Below are 19,850 nucleotides of genomic sequence, written 5' to 3'. Positions count from 1 at the left end.
CATGTGCTAGTGCTTTTAATGTTGGCTGTAAAATTTACTATATATTGCAAAGCACGTTTAGCATTCTTGGTAGGCCCGAATGGTATTTTCTGAATTTGAAGAACCTTAAGAAATAACGTAATTCCCTAGCAGACTGTATGTTGGAACTGAGATGGCTGAGCACATCTATATGTCTTTTGATTCCCCAGGTCCAAAGTCAGCAACTGTTTGCTGGTGACAGACCCCCGTAGCCACTATGCTGTCCGCCTGCCTTATAAACTCCCAGGAATGCATTATAGTGCCGATGAGCAATGCCAGATCCTCTTTGGAACCAATGCAACTTTCTGTAAGAATATGGAGGTAATATGGATCATAAAAGAACAGATAACAAACAAAATGGTAACATTATTGTGGGACTATACAACAGAGGTTTCTTCCTGGGGCAAACACATGGTAGGAAACACCTCCTTTTGCTTTGGAGACAGTATTTTTTTTTTTTGGCAAGGTATGAAAATTAGAAATATTTCATTGTTTTCAATGTCACACTCTCCTTGTTTTTTTTTTTTAAAACCTGCTGTGCAATAGGTCAGAATGTAAAGCACAGAATGTATTCATTGCTTAAACTGCAGAGGGTGGGTGACTTGCTCAGTGACTGAAGCTTTATTGTGGATCTTTACCGCTGCGTTACGAAGGGACACGGTGACTCAGTGGCTAAGACGCTGAGCTTGTCGATCAGAAAGGTCGGCAGTTTGGCGGTTCGAATCCCTAGCGCCACATAACGGAGTGAGCTCCAGTGACTTGTCCCAGCTTCTGCCAACCTAGCAGTTCGAAAGCACGTTAAAAATGCAAGTAGAAAAATAGGGAGCGCCTTTGGTGGGAAGGTAACAGCATTCCGTGCACCTTTACCATTTAGTCATGCCGGCCACATGGCCACGGAGACGTCTTCGGACGGCGCTGGCTCTTCGGCTTTGAAACAGAGATGAGCACCGCCCCCTAGAGTCGGGAACGACTAGCCCATATGCTTTATTATGGATCTTTACTGCTGCCAGTGGATTCATAAATAATCCAAATGGAGTCAAAATAGATCCTGCCCAATAGTCCCTCAATCTTCCTTATTGTAACAATTCCAGCTACCTGAAATCTGATACGAAAATAAGGTGTCTGTTTCCTACTTTCCCCTCTTTCATAAAACGATGTGCCAAAGTAATAAAGAGGCTTGGGTTGCGTGCTTGAATTTCAAATCCTAACCGTTCTACTTTGTTTATGTTGATCCTGGCAAGCTCCTTAAGCAACATGAAAAAAAGGGAGCTTCGCCTTCTTTAGAAAGAAAGAAAGCTAACTTGTGTTTCTCAGAGGTTTCTCATACCTCTTCTTAGCCTCAGCATCTCTGAAAGTATCTTTTGAAAGGTGGTCCTGGTACAAGGGACTAAAATAAAGAATTTTTCCAATGAGTTTTCTAGGGAGAAACGAGTTTGTGTTCCTCAGTTGAAGCTCCTGACGATTGGTTTCATTTTTTTAGTCCTCCGTGTTGGATTTTCTTATTCAAGGAATTCTTGAATGTGACTTTTGTGTGTGAAATGTTTGTAAAATACCAAATTCTTGAGGATAGTTAGGCCTACAGAATTTCCTTTGTTTCCCCCTAAATGTTGGCAACACCAAACATAAGATGGATAGGGTAGGGTAGGGTAGGGTAGGGTAGGGTAGGGTAGGGTAGGGTAGAATAGAATAGAATAGAATAGAATAAATGCAGAATAGAATAAAATAGAGTAGAGTGGAGTGGAGTGGAATAGAACAGAACAGAACAGAATAGAATAGAATAACTGCAGAATAGAATAAAATAGTGTAGAGTGGAGTGGAATAGAATAGAATAGAATGTAGGGTAGGGTAGAGTAAGGTAAGGTAAGAAAAGAAAAGAAAACCTTTATTGCCACTTTTCTTTGTACACAATGGTCCACAGAATGAAATTCTGATGCTATTTACTTTTTTAAAAAATAAATATTTTTTTAAAAAATGTTTATTAAATTTGTTTGCTGCCCATCTCACCGTAAGGTGGAGAGCAAATAGAAAATATTTATTTTATAGATGTTTCATGAGTTTTCCCTTACATTGTGATGAAACATGTCCACAAATGCAAACTGATATTCATTTTACTGTGTTAAATTTTTCAAATAAAAACCATTGCAATTAATAATCTGTGAGTCAAACTCCATGGCTGATTTATTGCACATTATCCAGCAGTTTCTTCAAAGTTATATTAACCACAGTTAACATGAAAACAGTTTAAACTCTCTCCCCTTCTCATCTTCTGTAGAGGAATACTTTGATTTCTGAATTTGAGGATGTGCTTGGTTGTTTGATGCATTCGTTAATTTTTCCATGCAGATTTATTTTTTTTGAAAACGTATTTGTAAAAAGTAAAAAAAGAAATCAGAGAATGCTCCATTCGGAGAGGTTTAATGAAGCTTTGTGCCTTTTTCCTTGCAATAGTGGCATCTCTAAGCAAAGTAATTTCAATTCTTCCTTTCTGCTGGCAGCATTTGATGTGCGCTGGTCTCTGGTGCCTTGTGGAAGGGGATGCCTCTTGTAAAACCAAACTGGATCCTCCTTTGGATGGGACAGAATGTGGGGCTGACAAGGTAAAACCCCTGGAGAAAATCAACTCTACTTCATAGAATCTGGTATTTGACGCATTTTAATGCAAAACCTTTGTCCCGGTAGTTGTCGTTTGTTTGGTACTCAATGCACAAGCCAGAACTTGTCTGTATCGGCTGCCTTGTGACTCACTATATTATTCTTTAGGGGGAAAATGTGTTGTGTACTCATTGTTTTTGGTACTCGTTGTGTTGCCCAGAACCAATTAATGATGAGTATTAAGGTCCCACTGTATCAGAGGTGGTATTCAGCAGGTTCTGACCATTTCTGGAAAACCAGTAGTGGAAATTTTGAGTAGTTCGGAGAACCAGTAAATACCACCTGACTGGCCATCTATTCTTTGCCTCTTGAGTCCCAGCAGATTGGGAGGAAATGGAGACTTTGCAGTAACCTTCCCCTGGAGTGGAGAGGGAATGGAGATTTTACAGTATCCTTCCCTTGCCACTCCCACCAAGCCATGCCCACCAAGCTACACCACACCCACCAAGCCATGTCCACAGAACCGGTAGTAAAAATGTTGAATCCCACCACTGCACTGTATAATTTTTATAAAAGAAGTTTCCCCACTTACTAAAAACAATGCAATATTTCAGTTAAAGATAAGGGAAATAGAGTAATAGACAAGTGAAAAAGGGAATGTGGAAAAAGAAGTAGAAAAGAAAGAAAAAACAAAAGAAGGAAGAATTAAATCCCTTCTGCTCTTCTTAACAGCAGCAGACATAAATACATTTATACATTTATCCTCCTCTGGATGGGACAGAATGTGGGGCTGACTAGGTAAAACTCCTGGAGAAAATCAACTTTATTTCTGAAAAAAACTGTTTTTACACCTCTGGACCAGATAGTAAGGATTGTTAAGTAATTAAGCTCCCCGTTAGAAGAGTGAGTATGCAGAGAACCGTAATGAGAGTGATATGGAATAACATGCACAAACCAGCATACAGAGACACTGAATAGTATAAAAATATAGTAGTTTACGATGTAGAAATATATATATTCAGAGGTCAGTTTACAGTCCAAGTCATACATGGTTCAGTCACTTATCAATATTCTCAGTTTAACCCACAAAGTAGCTAACAGTAGCAAACCACAATACCTCAAAAATACACCGACCAGCTTCTAACAAAACAGAGAGAGAGATCTAACAGCCATTCTGGCTCCCTCTTATAGCTGAATTACATCTCTGAATCATTTAAAGTAACAGTAAAGTAATCTTAGCTTATATACATTGGCAAGCCAAGCCTAGGGTTACATCCCTAACAAGGATGAGTATTGGTACTACTGTGTTTCCCTGAAAATAAGACAGGGTCTTATTTTCCTTTGACCCCCGAAATAAGGGTTTGGCCTTGTTTTTGGGGAGGTCTTATTATTTTTGAGGTGCAGGAGGCGGTAAGCGTGGTCACCTCATGGCTGCTGCTGTGTTGCAATATTTTTGGGGAGGGCTTATTTTCGGGGGTAGGGCTTATTTTAGCGCAATGTTAGATGTGATAACTAAATCTGACCGCAAGCGTCACGGTTCTCAAGTAGCCAAACCAAGATTTGTCTCTTTTCCTTCCAGTGGTGCCGAATGGGGGAGTGTGTCAGTAAAACCCCCATCCCTGAACACATTGATGGTGACTGGAGCGTCTGGAGTCAATGGAGCATGTGCAGCCGGACGTGTGAAACGGGGGCCAGGTTCAGGCAACGCAAATGTGACAACCCTCCGTAAGTTGACTCGTTCCGCTGAGACTCTAAACCTTTAAAGCACTTCAGGGAGCATTGAAAGATGTCTTCATAGGAAGCCCAGCCCATCTGCTTCTCGGCTACCTAATTCAGGAGTAACTGATGTGGTGCCTGTTCAAGAAGAAGGAAGGAAGAAGGAAGGAAGGTGGCGGTGGAGGAGGAGGAAGAGAAGGAGAAGGAGAAGAAGATGATTTTAATAGTGGACAATCATGCTATAAAGCATCCACCATTGCTTTAATTGTAAATAAATTTACAAATTTATTTACAATAAATACCAGAGGCATTTTTAGAAAATTAAAAGAAAGCATGGTAAAGGCTGAAGCTCAGTGCTTTACTTGGAATTGTGTCTCAAGGGATAGAAAGCATTTGGAGAGTCTGGACTTAAACGGAGAATAGTCTTCTCAGTTTTCATTCCTGCATGTTTCAGAACAGCAGCTATTTTCTGGATAAGCCAAACCACACCCGTCTCCATCACAGCTATTATTTGAAAGCAGTTTTGCCACTTAAATCTCTCATTCTCACTGGTTTTCATTAACAAAGTGTAGGCGAAGAGGAGGCAGAGCTGGGGAGGGGTGGAATTAAACATGTCATCAGCTTAGAGTTGTTACATTGCCACAAATGATCCAAGTCCAACTCCTCTTGAATCCCATTGAGCCTTATCTGGCCCCAATTTAGTATTGAATTTTAGTTGACTAGTTTTTTTTTATTGACAGACTAGTCAGGGGTAAGGCAAGAGATATCTCAGCCCACAGAAGGAATGGGAGAGTGGAAAGCATCCCGGAAAGAGCCCCCCATCACCAGTTCTCTGAATAGTACCGGTGGGGAAAGCTGAGAAATGTTTTCAGATTTGCAAGATTTTGTTACTGTAATCTTACTTTAATGGTAGTATTAGAACTCATGGCTGTCTTGAAGGGCTGACAGGCGACTTTTGGAGAGCATGTTGTAGGCACTTGGCCACATTGTGTTTGTCAGTCACACAATATCCCCTCTCCAAAGCATTACTTTCCTAGGACTGGTAAATCTTCTCTGCATTTTAGCAGATGACCTTGGCTGACCTTGAAAAAGCTATGCAAGGTCAGATTTTATTAACGCTGGAATGGGAGGCCACTAGTAAATCCCAAGGGTGTCAGTTGGATGGGGATGTTTAACAAAACATCCTGAAGGAAAGTATGGAAAACCACTTCTGTATCGCTGCCGTGAATAATTGGCACAGTTAGGGAGAGTGTTATTGTGAGCCTCTCTTGAAAAATACTTCTTTTTCTGTTCTACGTTCAAGCTCCAGAAAAATCTCTACCGATCTCAGCTAAGACTGTTTTAAAACTTAAGTGTGTAAAACAACAGCATATATTTTTTTAAAAAACCTTGTGGGTCTGAATGTGACTTGAGGACAGATGATCAGTGGCTGTAAATCTGCAATAAGGACAATCAGTATTGCCAATCTCTGTTTCTTTTAGTTTCTCATTTTTCCATTCATAAATTCCGTTTGGCCCCTTCCTTTACTAAACCGAGTAGCTTAAAAGCATTTGCAAGATGTATTTTACATACTTTCTGCATGACCCATTTTTTTGCTTGCCACTTTGGCTATTGGCAGTCCTGGTTTTCCGGAATTAATCTTTTGTTGATACAGATCTTCCGCGATGTGTTTGTGTGTGTGTGTTTTAAATCACTAAACAATATTTCAAATTTCAACACACGTTTAGAAAGAGCACTAGATTCCGGGTTGTCAGTTGCCTCAAAAATGTAACATAAACAAGTTTGCATTAGATGTGAAACACTTCTTCTTTGTTTTCAATCAATGGTAGGTAGGATGACCGTACCTGAATGAATTTTGCCCTCTGTTGTTTTAAGTCCTGATTTATTGTCCTTATTGCCTTCCCCCCCCCCCCCCGCCCTGTCGTAGCTGCTATTCTCATTAGTCCGTATGGATGTTTTCAGAAAGGTGTATGAAATCACCAGAAGTCAAATTCATCTCAAAGAAAATCTTTTTTTGCTTTGAATTTGTGTTTTCTTTTCTAAACAGTCCAAAAAGAAGTTCTATTTACCCTGTTTCCCCGGAAATAAGACCTCCCCAGATAATAAGCCCAATTGGTCTTTTGAGCGCATGCGCTAAAATAAGCCCTCCTCCGAAAATAAGCCCTCCCCGAAAATATTGCAACACAGGAGCAGCCATGAGGTGACCATGCTCACCGCCTCCTGCACCTCAAAAATAATAAGACCACCCTAAAAATAAGTCCAAGCGCTTATTTCAGGGATCAAAAGAAAATAAGACCCTGTCTTATTTTCGGAGAAACATGGTGCAAAATATCCCATCAACCTTTTGTGGATAACGGGATAGAAACCAATGCAAGCTGTCCATATTTTTCCTCCCTTAACAGGCCTGGCCCTGGAGGTAAGAACTGCCAAGGAGCAAGTGTGGAGCACACTGTGTGTGAAAACTTGCCGTGTCCCAGAGGAGTGTCCACCTTCCGAGACCAACAGTGTCAATCTCAGGACCGCTCGACCAACAAGAAGAAAAGTTTATGGACAGCTGTCATCGTGGATGGTAAGTTTTAGCTGATGAAAACGCTACGTTTTGCATACAGGGGTACTTTGGTACTCAACTGCTTTGAAACTCATCAAATTTGGTACTCAATACATTTTGAAGTGAAAATTAGTCCCGGTAGTCATCATTTGTTTGGTACTCAACGCACAAGCTAGAACTTGTCAGTGTTAGCTGCCTTGTGACTCACTATATTATTCCCTATGGGAAAGATTTGTTTGGGTACTCCTTATTTTTGGTACTCATCGTGTCTCCCCGAACCAATTAAGGATGAACCACTGTATAATTTTTATTAAAGAAGTTTTCCCACAGGCCAAAACCAATGCAACATTTGAGTTACAGATAAGGGAATTAGAGCAAAATAATAGAAGGGGCGAAAACAGAAATAGAGAAAAAGAAGTAGAAAGGATAGAAAAAAGTAGAAAGAATAATTAAACACCCTCCGGTCTTCTTAACAGCAATAGTGATCAATACAATTATACTTGTCCTCTTTGTCTAAGGTTACATCAACGTTTCCTTCTTTCCATAATCTACTCTTTCTAATCATCACATCCAGGGGTAAGCTTCAAAAATTTCAGCACTTTACTTTATTCAAAAATGAAGGAACAATATTTTTGTTGGAATGTATGATGTACAAGGACAACAATGAACATAAACATACTTGATGGATGATCAATGGGACTATGCATAATTGAAAGTAGTGACATATAAACATAAATAGTTGGGGGGGGATTTTACATTGTAAGAACAATTAGAATGAGATAAGTGATTGCATAAAGGTATATTGTTATTAAATAGATAATTAAGAATGCAAGGGAATTAGGCTTGCTGAAAGGAAAGAAATATTAATTGTAATTGAACACATGATGTAAAATGAAAGTAAGGTACCTTATTCATATTAGATGAAAAATTTGTGACTGTATATGTGACTGAAAATGTGGAGGCACAAAGCTTGTAACCAAACGACATGCTGTACGTAATGGATGAGAATTTTTTTAATGATTTTTTTTAATGTTTAAAAAAATGTAAAAAAATTATATTATAAAAAAAATTCGGCAATGGGTTCTCTGCCTGGTCGCTGGGTGGGCGTGGCCATGGTGGGCGTGGCTTAGTCAGCCTCCTCACTGTCTGATTCTGCCACCAGCTCCATACACCTGCAACCCTCTGCGGGTGAAAACTCCAATTTCACTGGCAGAGTCACCGTGGGCCAGGCCTTTGCTGTTTCCAGGATGTCCCCGTGAGCAAGATCTAAGCACCCCGCGGGCCGGATCTGGCCAGCAGGCCTTGAGTTTGACACCCCTGGTCTGGTGTGTTATGCTTCTGGTAGTTGGTCAAATTTAAAATCGGTTGCAATAAAAGAGGATCTGTGTAGCTCTGGGTTCAACTATAGAGTCTTTGGTGCTCTCTGCGCTTGGCGGTTTTCTTGTAGGCGTTTCATGACCTGACTAGTTAACATCATCTGTTGTTTTTCTTTCAGAAAAGCCTTGTGAGCTGTATTGTTCTCCGTTTGGGAAAGAGTCTCCTGTGTTGGTGTCTGATAGGGTCATTGACGGTACGCCCTGTGGACCTTATGAGACCGACCTCTGTGTTCATGGCAAGTGCCAGGTGGAGTAAAAAAATTTTTGTTCGCTATTTCATCTGAACTAACATCTAAAATGTACTGTGATCCTGAGTTTCACGAAAGGCATGGCCACTGAAAACAAATAGTATAATATTTATGAAAAGAAATGCAAGGCTGTAGCTATAGTGGCGAAGTGGCGCAGTGGTTGGAGTGCAGTACTGCAGGCTACTTCCACTGACTGCAAAGCTGCAGTTCGGCAGTTCAAATCTCACCGGCTCAAGGTTGACTCAGCTTTCCCTCCTTCCGAGGCGGGTCAAATGAGGACCCAGATTGTTGGGGGCAAGAGTCTGACTTTGTAAACTGCTTAGAGAGGGCTGTAGAGCCCTGTGAAGTGGTATATAAGTCTAAGTGCTATTGCTACTGCGGGCTAACTCTGCCCACTGCCAGCAGTTCGAGTCTGACTGGCTCAAGGTTGACTCAGCCTTCCGTCCTTCCGAGGTGGGTAAAATGAGGACCCAGATTGTTGGAGGGCAATAGGCTGACTCTGTAAACCGCTTTGAGAGGGCTGTAAAAGCACTATGAAGTGATATATAAGTCTAAGTGCTATTGCTATGGAAGTAACTATTCCCCTTACTTCTAGATGGAAAAAAAACTGATACAGACATTCAGTTGCTGCGTCCTCATTGTAGGATCCCAGGAGGTTTGGCATTTTTTGCTGTGTGCTAGAAATGGATGGGGTTATCTTTTGATGATTTCGTTATAAATTGGAAGACATTAAGAACCAAGCACTAAGGAACAGGGTTTCCAAAAAGTTTGAGTTTTGTATTAAACATGATGGAAAAATACTTGATACTGTGTACAGAAAACCTTTGCAAAATTGAGGTCTGGCTCCCATTACAATTCAGGAGGAATTTTGTGATAGCAAAAGCGTAGGTCACTATGGACTATTTTCTTTGAAGGTCCCTCATTTGAACTCCAATAGTTGAATTTCTTAGAGGAGAAACATCTGGAATTCTGTGTTGATGGGAGAATCGGCCTTGCTGGATTGGCAACATCGCTCTACTAAAATCAGTGTATTGGGGTGGAGAACTAGTACAGGAAACAGAACGATGTTCCTAGTGATGGCAAGTACCTTTATCAACCTGCACATTACATTGGCATGTCCAAGACAGGAAACCCAACCTGGTCCCACAGAAATCTCTTGCAGCTACTAGGGAAGGCAGAACGTCAAACATAGGAAGTGCCTTCCCTCAACTCAGCAGATGGTTGGTTGACCTATTGAATCCATTGGAAAAATCTCAGAGTTCATCTCACTAATTAAGTTATTTTTTTTAAAAAAAGAACCAGAAAATATCAGCGTCTTAACGCAGGATTTTCTACACATAGCAATCCTATGCTCTACCAGTCTGTGGGTGGACATGTTTGGAATTTCTCGATTCTGTGGTGAGAACTCTGATGAGATCCCTGCGATCCAGGGAAGTTGCCTATTCCTCATTTTTGCAGACACGGTGAATTCGGCAGCCACGAAACACTCGTTTAAGAAAGCAGAGTGGTGAAGTTAACATAGAACATAGAATAGTAAGGTTGGAAGGGTCCTTGGAGGTCTTCTAGTTCAATCCCCTGCTCAAGCTGGAGATCCTATACCATTCTGGAGAAATGGCTTCCCATCTCTTCTTGAAAACCTCCAATGATGAAACACTCACAGCTTCTGGAGGCAAGGCGTTCTACTGATTAATTGATCTCACTATTAGGAAATTTCTCCTTAGTTCTAGATTGGATCTCTCTTGGATAATTTTCCTCCTATTATTCTTGTTCTGCCCCCAGGAGCTTTGGAGAATACAGTAGTGGCCAAAATTGTGGAAACCTTTTGGGGAAAGTGTGTTTTTGAGGTTTGATGGCTACTAACACCACTTTGGGGGGGGAGTTTAAAGATAATCATATTCCATTGCTGAAATGGTCTGGGAATAGCCCAGACTTTAACCCAATTGAAAAATCTATGGAGCCAACTAAAGAAACTTTTTAGTCAGAAGCGACCCAGCAATAAAACCCACTTAATAGAAGCAATATTCAATCTTGGTTTCACATTATAACAGCTGCAGAACTAAAAGACTTGGGAAGGCTAGATGATGCCAGCTTCCACTTATACTTGGCGTCCATGCGCCAATGTTGCAGCCAGAGCATACGGCAAATTGTAATGGCAAACATTGTAAGGCTGTAATTCAGGGGTGTCCAAACTTGGGAACTTTAAGACTTGTGGACTTCAACTCCCAGAAGTTGGGGAATTCTGGGAGTTGAAGTCCACAAGTCTTAAAGTTCCCAAGTTTGGACACCCCTGCTGTAATTCATGCTAAAGGCATGAACTGATGTGGTGGTAATTTTTGTATATCTCATATTTTTCTATGGTGATAATTTTTGCACATCTCGTTTCACTTTTCTTCTTTATAACTGCTATTCTGATAGCAAGTCCTCCATAAAGGTTATTGCATTCCATTCTTGATTAAATTATCTTTCCATTGATATATAATCCTATGGTACTACTCCCCCCAAAAATGGTGTTGTTAGCTACTTTTAGAAAATACTTTTTCCCAAAAGGTTTCCACAATTTTGGGTGAACCCCTTCTTCTCTGTGAAAGACCATCAATTACAGGAGGACAGCTATCTTATCACTTCTCTTTGAAAGACATACCTAGTTCCCTCAATCACTCATCATAAGATGAAGAGGTGGTGCAGTGGTTAGAGTGGAGTACTGCAGGCTACTTCAGCTAACTGCTAGCTGCAGTTCGGCAGTTCAAATCTCAGCGGCTCAAGGTTGACTCAGCCTTCCATCCTTCTGAGGTGGGTAAAATGAGGACCCAGAGTGTTTGGGGCAAGAGGCTGACTCTGTAAAACTGCTTAGAGAGGGCTGTAAAAGCACTGTGAAATGGTATATAAGTCTAAGTACTATTGCTATTGTATTGTATTGGCATCCTTCAGTCTCAAAAGACGATGGTATCGTGCTCTGAGAAGAGGTCAAAGCTGGAGCGTCCTCTCCAGCATAAGGCCTGGGTAGATTAATATGGAAGATGGACTGTTACCCAAGCAGCAGATCCCCCTCTCCGCATTGCTGAAATAGTCCAGTGGAACGGCAGAACCAATACGTTTGGTTCCAGCTGCGTCACAGGAGTTACCAGAACCAGTACACAGTCACGAACTGCTTCCGGGACTCTGGCTCTGGATTTTGCCTGGAGGTTGACTCCTGAAGGCTTTTCCAGTAGTGGATAGAGTCACAAGGCAGTGGAGGTTTATCATCAGAGTTTCCCTTCCCCTAGAAGATGGCTCTGCCGCTTTATCTGCCGTTGGGGCGTAGAGCCCTCTTCCACCTTCAAAACCGTTGACCGTCTTCTCCTGTAACCCTGGAAAGGGGCCCTTACGAGGGGCTACCAGCCGGGCCAGCTGGACCAAGGTTTTTTAAGGAGGTGTTACTCCTCCATCACTCACCCTTTGTCCTGGCTTGTGACAGGCAGAGCCTGGCTTCCCAAACGTTGGGCCCAGGATGGCGGGTTTATATTGCTATTGCTATTACTATGTGGTTTATATCAGAACATGTAGCTACTTCCTTCTACCAACCCCAGAAGCCTATTTGAATGCTCTCAAGTAGCTCTCCTTGCCTAGATAGGACAGCATACCTCCAAAAGAAAGCAACATTGTTCACAATATTAAGTGGGCCAATGGTCTATATAAGATATTTTTTTTCTTTACGTTTCATCTAAAGATATAAAAAGTGAAGAAAAAGAGTAAATTTCTGGCACGTTTTGTGTGCTCTTGTTCTTATCCTATAAGAGGCTGATTAGAACAGAAGGGATGAAAGAAATAGAAGTTCATACCCAAGGAAGGAAAACTCCATTCTCAAATCACTTTCAGCACACTCCCCCCCCCCAAAAAAAATGACATTAGATAAGCACTTGGCAATTTTCCCATTTTCATCCACTTAGGAATAGCCAAGATACAAATAACTGTCCAAACAGTTCTGTGTGCCCAAAGAGGTTGCTGACATATTTTTTTATTGAAAAGTATTAGCTTGTTCCACCCTACAGCAAACTGTTTTTTTAGGAACTGGGGACAGCTTCATAGACGATTTGCAGAATGGCTCAAGAGTAGGAGAGGGAATTTCCCTAAGGGATGGGCAAACTATCGGACTCACCTAAATAACTTTTTCAATTCTGCCCAATGTTGGCAGTTTTGCTCCTATAATTTCATTTTTCTCCTCCGGCATCTCAAGGAGGCAAGAAGAAACAAATGCAATGAGTAGGGTATGTCTTGAAGATTCCCTCTTTTCATCAAGCGGTATTTCAGAGGTGAAAAGATATGAGATGCTGCTTGCCAGTCTTCCAGCTGGGTGTGCTTATTTACGCAAAACATCTATAATTCAAATTTTGGAATATATTTCTTTTGTTGGGAACTCCAAAGAAAAATGAAGTCAAAGGACCTAGGAAAGTGATGGCGAACCCTTTTTTGGCTCGCGAGCCATAAGTGGGGGAAGCGCAGGGGTGTCGTGTGCGGGCGTGCCGCACCCAAAATGCAATGCACAACACCCCCCAGTGCGCATGCGCACACTACAGGCATGACCCCCCCATTTTTTGCATGCTTTTTTCGCCCTCCCCAGGCTCCAGAGGCTTTATAGGAGCCTGGGGAGGGCAAAAACAGCCTCCCCCACCCCTCGGAAGCCCTCCAGAGGCTTCAGGGACCTTCAGGAGGCTTCCCTGAAGCCTCCGGAGCAGTCAAAACGACCCTCCGGTCATTTTGAGCGCTCCTAAGTCTTCAGGGACCTTCAGGGTGCTTCCCTGAAGCCTCCGGAGCAGTCAAAACAAACCTCCGAGCAAACCGGAAGTCCGTTACTGAAGTTCCGGTTTGCCTGTAGGGCTGGTTTTTTGCACTCCGGAGGCTTCAGGAAAGCTCATGAAGCCTCCGGGGGGCGGGGGGAGGCTCTTTTCGCCCTCCCCAGGCTCCTATAAAGCCTCTGGAACCTGGGAAGGGCGAAACATGGCTTTAAAAAGGGTGAACTCAGCTGGCCAGCGCATGTGCCCTGGCCAGTTGACAGGGCAGCGCCTCGCGTGCCCTGACAAATGGCTCTGCATGCCACCTGTGGTACGAGTGCCATAGGTTCACCATCACTGACCTAGGATCTTCCAAAGAGATCATAAGGATTCCCTAGTGTGCATTTCTGCTTAGTATTTGTTGAAGAAAAGATACCAGTTTGTTCATTCATTCATTCATTCATTCATTCATTCATTCATTCATTCATTCATTCATTCATTCATTCATTCATACATCCATTCATACATTCATACATTTTGTATGGCTGCCCATCTGCAACACGACTCTTTTTGTCAGGGAAATTTATGCTTCCGTGACTTTAATTCAAATGGTTACCGACCGTCTTTTAAACTGCAAAAGCTCAACTGAACACTTGTTGATTCCATTGAAATGGAATCCCTGAACAGTTTTTAACAGAAGCAGAAAGATTTTTCCAAGTCAAGTGAAATTTTTTTCAAGAAAAGTTGTCATTGAGCACTTTTTCTTTAAAAATGGTAAGGGAAGTTATTACTCAGGTTGGGCTTCCAAATGAGAGGGAGTAGACCAGTCCAGATTAAGGCATTCCATCCTGACATCAGTTAGCATTCCATTCTTTTATTTTCTCTCTCTCTCTTAATTAAAAGAAAAACCTAGAACGTTTGCATTAATTTGTTGAGGACACTCTTTCTCGTTTTTGCTCAGTTTTCATTCATTGAGACACCTACACACTAAATACTTTGACTAAGAAAGTATAAGGACATACATAATATGTGTAGAAGGCTTTAAAGTATTGGCAATGCTTTTTAGTGGAATCCATGCCTCATTGATTGTGTCATAGTAATTTTTATCTCAGTGAAATAATTTATGAATGTCTATTTTTGAACTGTGTTCTGAGTTCTTTTGTAGGCCTCTCTGCAACAACTGATTTTATTTATGTTAATATCTAATGGTTTTATATTGTTATTTTTACATGATTCAATAAATAAATATTGTCTGAAGGGATCAATTGTAATTTTTAATATGGTAAATATATCTTGAGAGATAGAGAGAGAGAGAGAGAGAGAGAGAGAGAGAGAGAGAGAGAGAGAGAGAGAGAGAGAGAGAGAGAGAGAGAGAGAGGCAGGCAGGCAGGCAGGCAGGCAGGCAGGCAGGCAGGCAGGCAGGCAGGCAGGCAGGCAGACAGACAAACAGACCGACCCTATACAAAAAGAACAAAAGTTCTTTTGAAATCCTCTATAATTTTTAAAAATGGGAATGGATTTTGAAAGCAAAAAGTTTTAAGAATCCCTGGTCTATATGATTACTATAGTGTGAACAAGTGTTGACAGTTGGAAGAATTTGCTACAGTGATATCATCTTGGCACGATCAAATTTCAGAATGATACTTAACAACGGCAATATTTATATTTATATACAATATCTGCTACGGCAGGCTGAGCATACGGGAAGCATTACACTACTCCGTGAAAGGACATTGTCATTTTTTTTTTTACATGAGGCAGTAATTATAATTGTGCTAGTGAAGTAACACACAAAGCTATGAATGGGCTCTTTCCCCGAGGAATTTTAAAAAGCTTTGTTGGAAGCACCCACTCGGTATTTGGGTAAACATTCAGATTGTGTGCCAAGAGAAATGACATAACTTTTACAAAAAATAACGTAGAGGAATTAAGCCAAAAGCCCTGATTGATCTCACACTTTTGAGCTGATAGAACATTGAATGGGGATTGCCCCGTGTAGTTTGAAATCGCTTGCAGATCTCAAAATACAAGACGATACAAGAGTTTCAGCAGAATTCTGTGCTGACTATCCTGAACCCAGATAAGTAACTTTTGATCTGTTTAGGATGTATTTCAGAGGTACTTTTCAGCCAATTCTGACAGGCTCTGGAGAACCGGTAGCAGAAATTTTGAGTAGTTTGGAGAACCGGCAAATACCACCTCTGGCTGGCCCCACCCTTATCTATTCTCTGCCTCCTGAATCCCAGCTGATTGGGAGGAAATGGGGATTTTGCAGTAACCTTCCCCTGGAGTGGGGAGGGAATGGAATTTTGCAGTGTCCTTCCCCTGCCACACCCATCAAGTCACGCCCACCAAGCCATGCCCACAGAACCAGTAGTAAAAAAAAATTGAATCCCACCACTGGTGTATCTCTTCAGAGTTATTCTGCTGTGGCCACATAACAATGCTGAGTAAGGTTGCAATCAGCAGAGGGGAAGGCCATAAATTACGGGGATTTTTTTTTTCTTTGATCCAAGTATTGTTTTCCCTCTGTAAAAGATCCCACTGAGAACATTCTGACCAGGTTAAAGCCCAAAAACGTATTGTCCCCAAGATGCTTTTTCAGGAGGTATCTGAACTTTCTGGTTTTTCTTTCAATACGTTTCGCTTCTCATCCAAGAAGCTTCTTCAGCTCTTCTCCAAAAATATATTGTACCTCTTAGAATCAAGGGGCTCATGGCATGTAATAATTGATCCACCAATTACATTTGATCTATCAGAAGTCAAATATATAAACAAATGAGCCACACTGGCGCAATGGTTAGAGTGCAGGACTGCAGGCTACTTCTGTTGACTGCCGGCTGACTGCAATTTCACAGTTCAAATCCCACCAGGCTCAAAGTTGACTCAGCCTTCCATCCTTCCGAGATGGGTAAAATGAGGACCCAGATTGTTGGGGGCAAGAGGCTGACTCTGTAAACCGCTTAGAGAGGATTGTAAAGCACTGTAAAGCAGTATGTAAGTCTAAATGCTACTACTGTATATTAACCAAATGTCAGAAAACAGATAAGGGAAAATATCTAGCAAGCTACTGGATATGAAGGCTAAGTGACATTCAGTTTGGTGCATTGGTAGCTACATAGACTGTTTGCAACATCAGCTGATTAACATAATTGAGGTTTACTCTACAGACAATTGTTCATTTAGCAACTGTTCAAAGTAATGACAGCACTGAAAAAATGTGACTTATGATCAGTCCTCACACTTATGAGTGTTGCAGCAGTGAGCTTGGCAATTGACATATATATATATATATATATATATATATATATATATATATATATATATATATATATATATATATATATATATATATATATATATATATATATATATATATATATATATATATATATATATATATATATATATATATATATATATATATATATATATATATATATATATATATATATATATATATATATATATATATATATATATATATATATATATATATATATATATATATATATATATATATATATATATATATATATATGCCGTTTGCAGTATAGCAGGGACATTTGATCATCATTTAAATCCTTTCCAGCCAGCTTCCAACAAGTGAAATCAATTGGAAAAGGTGGATTTGGTTAATGACTGTGTGATTCACTTAAGAACCATTTAAGGTTTCCTTAATAACTGGGTTCAAGGGTTGTAAAATCAGATGCGACTCACTTAACTGCCTTGCTTAGGAATATAAAATCTGGTATCCGTAGCAGTTGTAAATTGACAATTACTTTTATTTCTGAGATTATTTCTTCAAATGAGTATCCAGGATTTACCCTCCTTTAGTAATCTCTCTAAAGGAGATTAAATATCTAAAAATCTTTTTTTGTTATGACAATAACGGGGGAAAAAACCTCTTGATCCCCATTAGAAAATCGGCTGTGATGGGATCATTGGATCCTCTGCCAAAGAAGATCACTGTGGCATTTGCAACGGAAATGGGAAAACTTGCAAAGTGGTGAAAGGTGACTTCAACCATACGAAAGGGATGGGTGAGTAATTTTTGCACATAGGAAGACTGGAAGTTCCTAATTGAACTTGAATGTTTGCGGCATTTGGCATAACCATCATCATCTTCTTTTCATGACCCCCATAATCCCTTGCAGGGTGGAGTCTGGGCAACTGAATGGAGCTGATTGTTTACTGGCCGGATGCCCTTCCTGTTGCCAATGCGGAGTTATATTCAGCAGATGTATTCTCATTGTGCCCAGAGAGAAAAATATCTGCCTCTACCTAGGATCGAACTCACAGTCTCCTGATTGTGAGGCGAGAGCTCCACCTCTAGGCCACCGCACCAGTCAGCATTTTGGCATAGACGTGTTATAATGATAAGCCACAATTAACCACATTAAGAAAGGGTCCGGCGGCTACATCATATGACAAAAGTTTGAGGGAGCCTATGAAAGGGAAGGATTAGGGGAGACATGATAGCTTTCTTCTAGTACTTTAGAGGATATCACAGAGAAGAGGGGGTTCAGCTCTTCTCCAAAGCACCTGAGAGCAGGAGAAGAAGTAAGGATAAAAGGTTATCAAAGAGAGAGCCAACCTAGAACTAAGGAGACATTTCCTGACTGTGAGAACAATTAACCAGCTTGCCTTCAGACATTATGGGTGCTTCATGACTGGAGGTTTTCAAGAAGAGATTGGACGAACTCTTGTCTGACATGGTATAGAAGTTTCTGCTTGAGCAGGTGGTTGGACTAGAAGACTTCCAATGTCAGTTCCAGCCCTGTGATTCTATGTTCCATGTGTCAGCACTTTTATCAATTTATTCCTGATCATCTAGGAATAACTTATCTGATTTGAATGACAGAATTCCATAAGCATGGAAGGAACAATTTTGATGCCACAGCTGGCATAGAAGACCCATTTTTCCCTATGACACAAGGACAGTTTCCCCCCCATGTCATCACTCTGCTAAACAACTAATTCCCACAAGCCTGTCAAACTATCTGAAAAGGCAATATTATCATCATAATTCGCATCTTCCCTATTTCCTATCTCCTTGTCTTCTTATGACTATAACTTTGTTGCTTATCACTATTGTTGTATGCACATTGAGAGCTTATGCAACGGAAACAAATTCCTTGGGTCTAATCATACTTGGCCAATAAAGAATTCTATTCTATTCTATTCTATTCTATTCTATTCTATTCTATTCTATTCTATTCTATTCTATTCTATTCTATTCTATTCTATTCTATTCTATTCTATTCCATTCCATTCCATTCCATTCCATTCCATTCTATTCAAGAGCCAAGTTGGAACAGTGGTTAGAGTGCAGTGCAGCAAGCTATTTCAGTTGACTGCTAGCTACAGTTTGGCAGTTTGAATCTCACCAGGCTCAAGGTTGACTCAGCCTTCCCTCCTTCTGAGGTGGGTAAAATGAGGACCCAGATTGTTTAGAGTGGGCTATAAAAGCACTATGAAGCGGTATATAAGTCTAAGTGCTATTGCCATTGCCATTGCCATTGCCATTGCCAATGCCATTCTATTCTATTCTATCCTATTCTATTCTATTCTATTCTACTCTATTCCTCTTTTTTATCATTTGTCCCCATCCTCTTTTGCCTGTTCCCCTCTGCTATCTAGTTAAAGTAACAGTGCCTGGGTCTTTTTGGTTTTTTTAAAAATCTGCTGATGATGTTAATTGCCAATCATTGCTGACCCTTTTTCACTCTCTTTCTATTTTGGGTTTCGTGTGATAGCTTGATGCCCATATTGTTTTGCGGTGCCATGGGAAACAAGCCACCTTGAGAATTATAACCGATCTTGAACAAAATGGGCTATTTATAAACGCAACGTGAGCTTCTCCAAAAAGTCGAGAAGCAATGGGTTATTCATATATTTTGAAATGCGTTTCTTGTCAAAGTCCAACCGAGTCCTATTAGAGTACTCGGCTGTTTTGTTTCAATTCAGATTTGCTGTTCAGTATCCAAGTTAGCTGCTTCCCCAAAGAGGACTGCTTTGTAACAGATATCAGAAAGCTGTTGCGAGGAAAATGGTCTCCTGCTGCTGATCAGTTTGTCCTGAAGAAAGTTGACTCCTGCTGACTGCTGACTTGTGCAAACATTTCCTGCTGGTGGAACTAATCCTGTGCCAATTCCTTTCTTCTTCTTCTTAGTCTCCAATAGTCAATGTAAGAAAGTTTCCACCTGTGTGATGGCCAGGACAAAGGCAGTGCCCAGGTGTTTCTCGTGTAAGATGCCTGGGTTGCTTTCTGTGGTGCTGGGAGATTGATAGATGCTCTCTCGGTGTTGGGTCTTCCTCTGTGCTCTTTCGTTGACTTGAAATGTTGACATGGCATCCTTCTCGAAGGAGAAGCTGTGGATATACCATATTTTTGGGAGTATCAGATGCTCTGAAGTATAAGACGCACCTAGCTTTTGGGGAGGGAAACAAGAAAAAAAATCTGCCTCTGCCTCCCAGCAATTTGCCTCCTTGCAGCAAACAACCTGTTTCAGTTTCAGTTTCAGTGCAACCTGATTAGCACAAGCAGCTGATTGTTGGGCGACGATCAGCTGTTTCAGGCTGCAGGGATTGCCATAGACTA

The 19,850-nt window shown here is 40.9% G+C and overlaps 1 protein-coding gene across 1 annotated transcript in view; it reads left to right on the top strand.

Moving 5' to 3' along the window:
* The window catches only part of ADAMTS17 (ADAM metallopeptidase with thrombospondin type 1 motif 17), a 138,008-nt gene that overhangs the window by 77,717 nt on the left and 40,441 nt on the right, over positions 1–19,850 (top strand). Inside the window, exons 10-15 of the mRNA XM_081964964.1 lie at positions 189–339; positions 2,514–2,615; positions 4,190–4,335; positions 6,729–6,895; positions 8,370–8,497; positions 17,169–17,289. Of these exons, the coding sequence (XP_081821090.1) occupies positions 189–339; positions 2,514–2,615; positions 4,190–4,335; positions 6,729–6,895; positions 8,370–8,497; positions 17,169–17,289 (815 nt within the window). The remainder of the gene's footprint in view (positions 1–188; positions 340–2,513; positions 2,616–4,189; positions 4,336–6,728; positions 6,896–8,369; positions 8,498–17,168; positions 17,290–19,850) is intronic.

Source organism: Natrix helvetica, assembly GCF_964273705.1.
Source record: "Natrix helvetica genome assembly, chromosome: 12".
Lineage (NCBI taxonomy): Eukaryota > Metazoa > Chordata > Lepidosauria > Squamata > Natricidae > Natrix > Natrix helvetica.
This window is presented reverse-complemented; position numbering and strand designations above follow the sequence as displayed.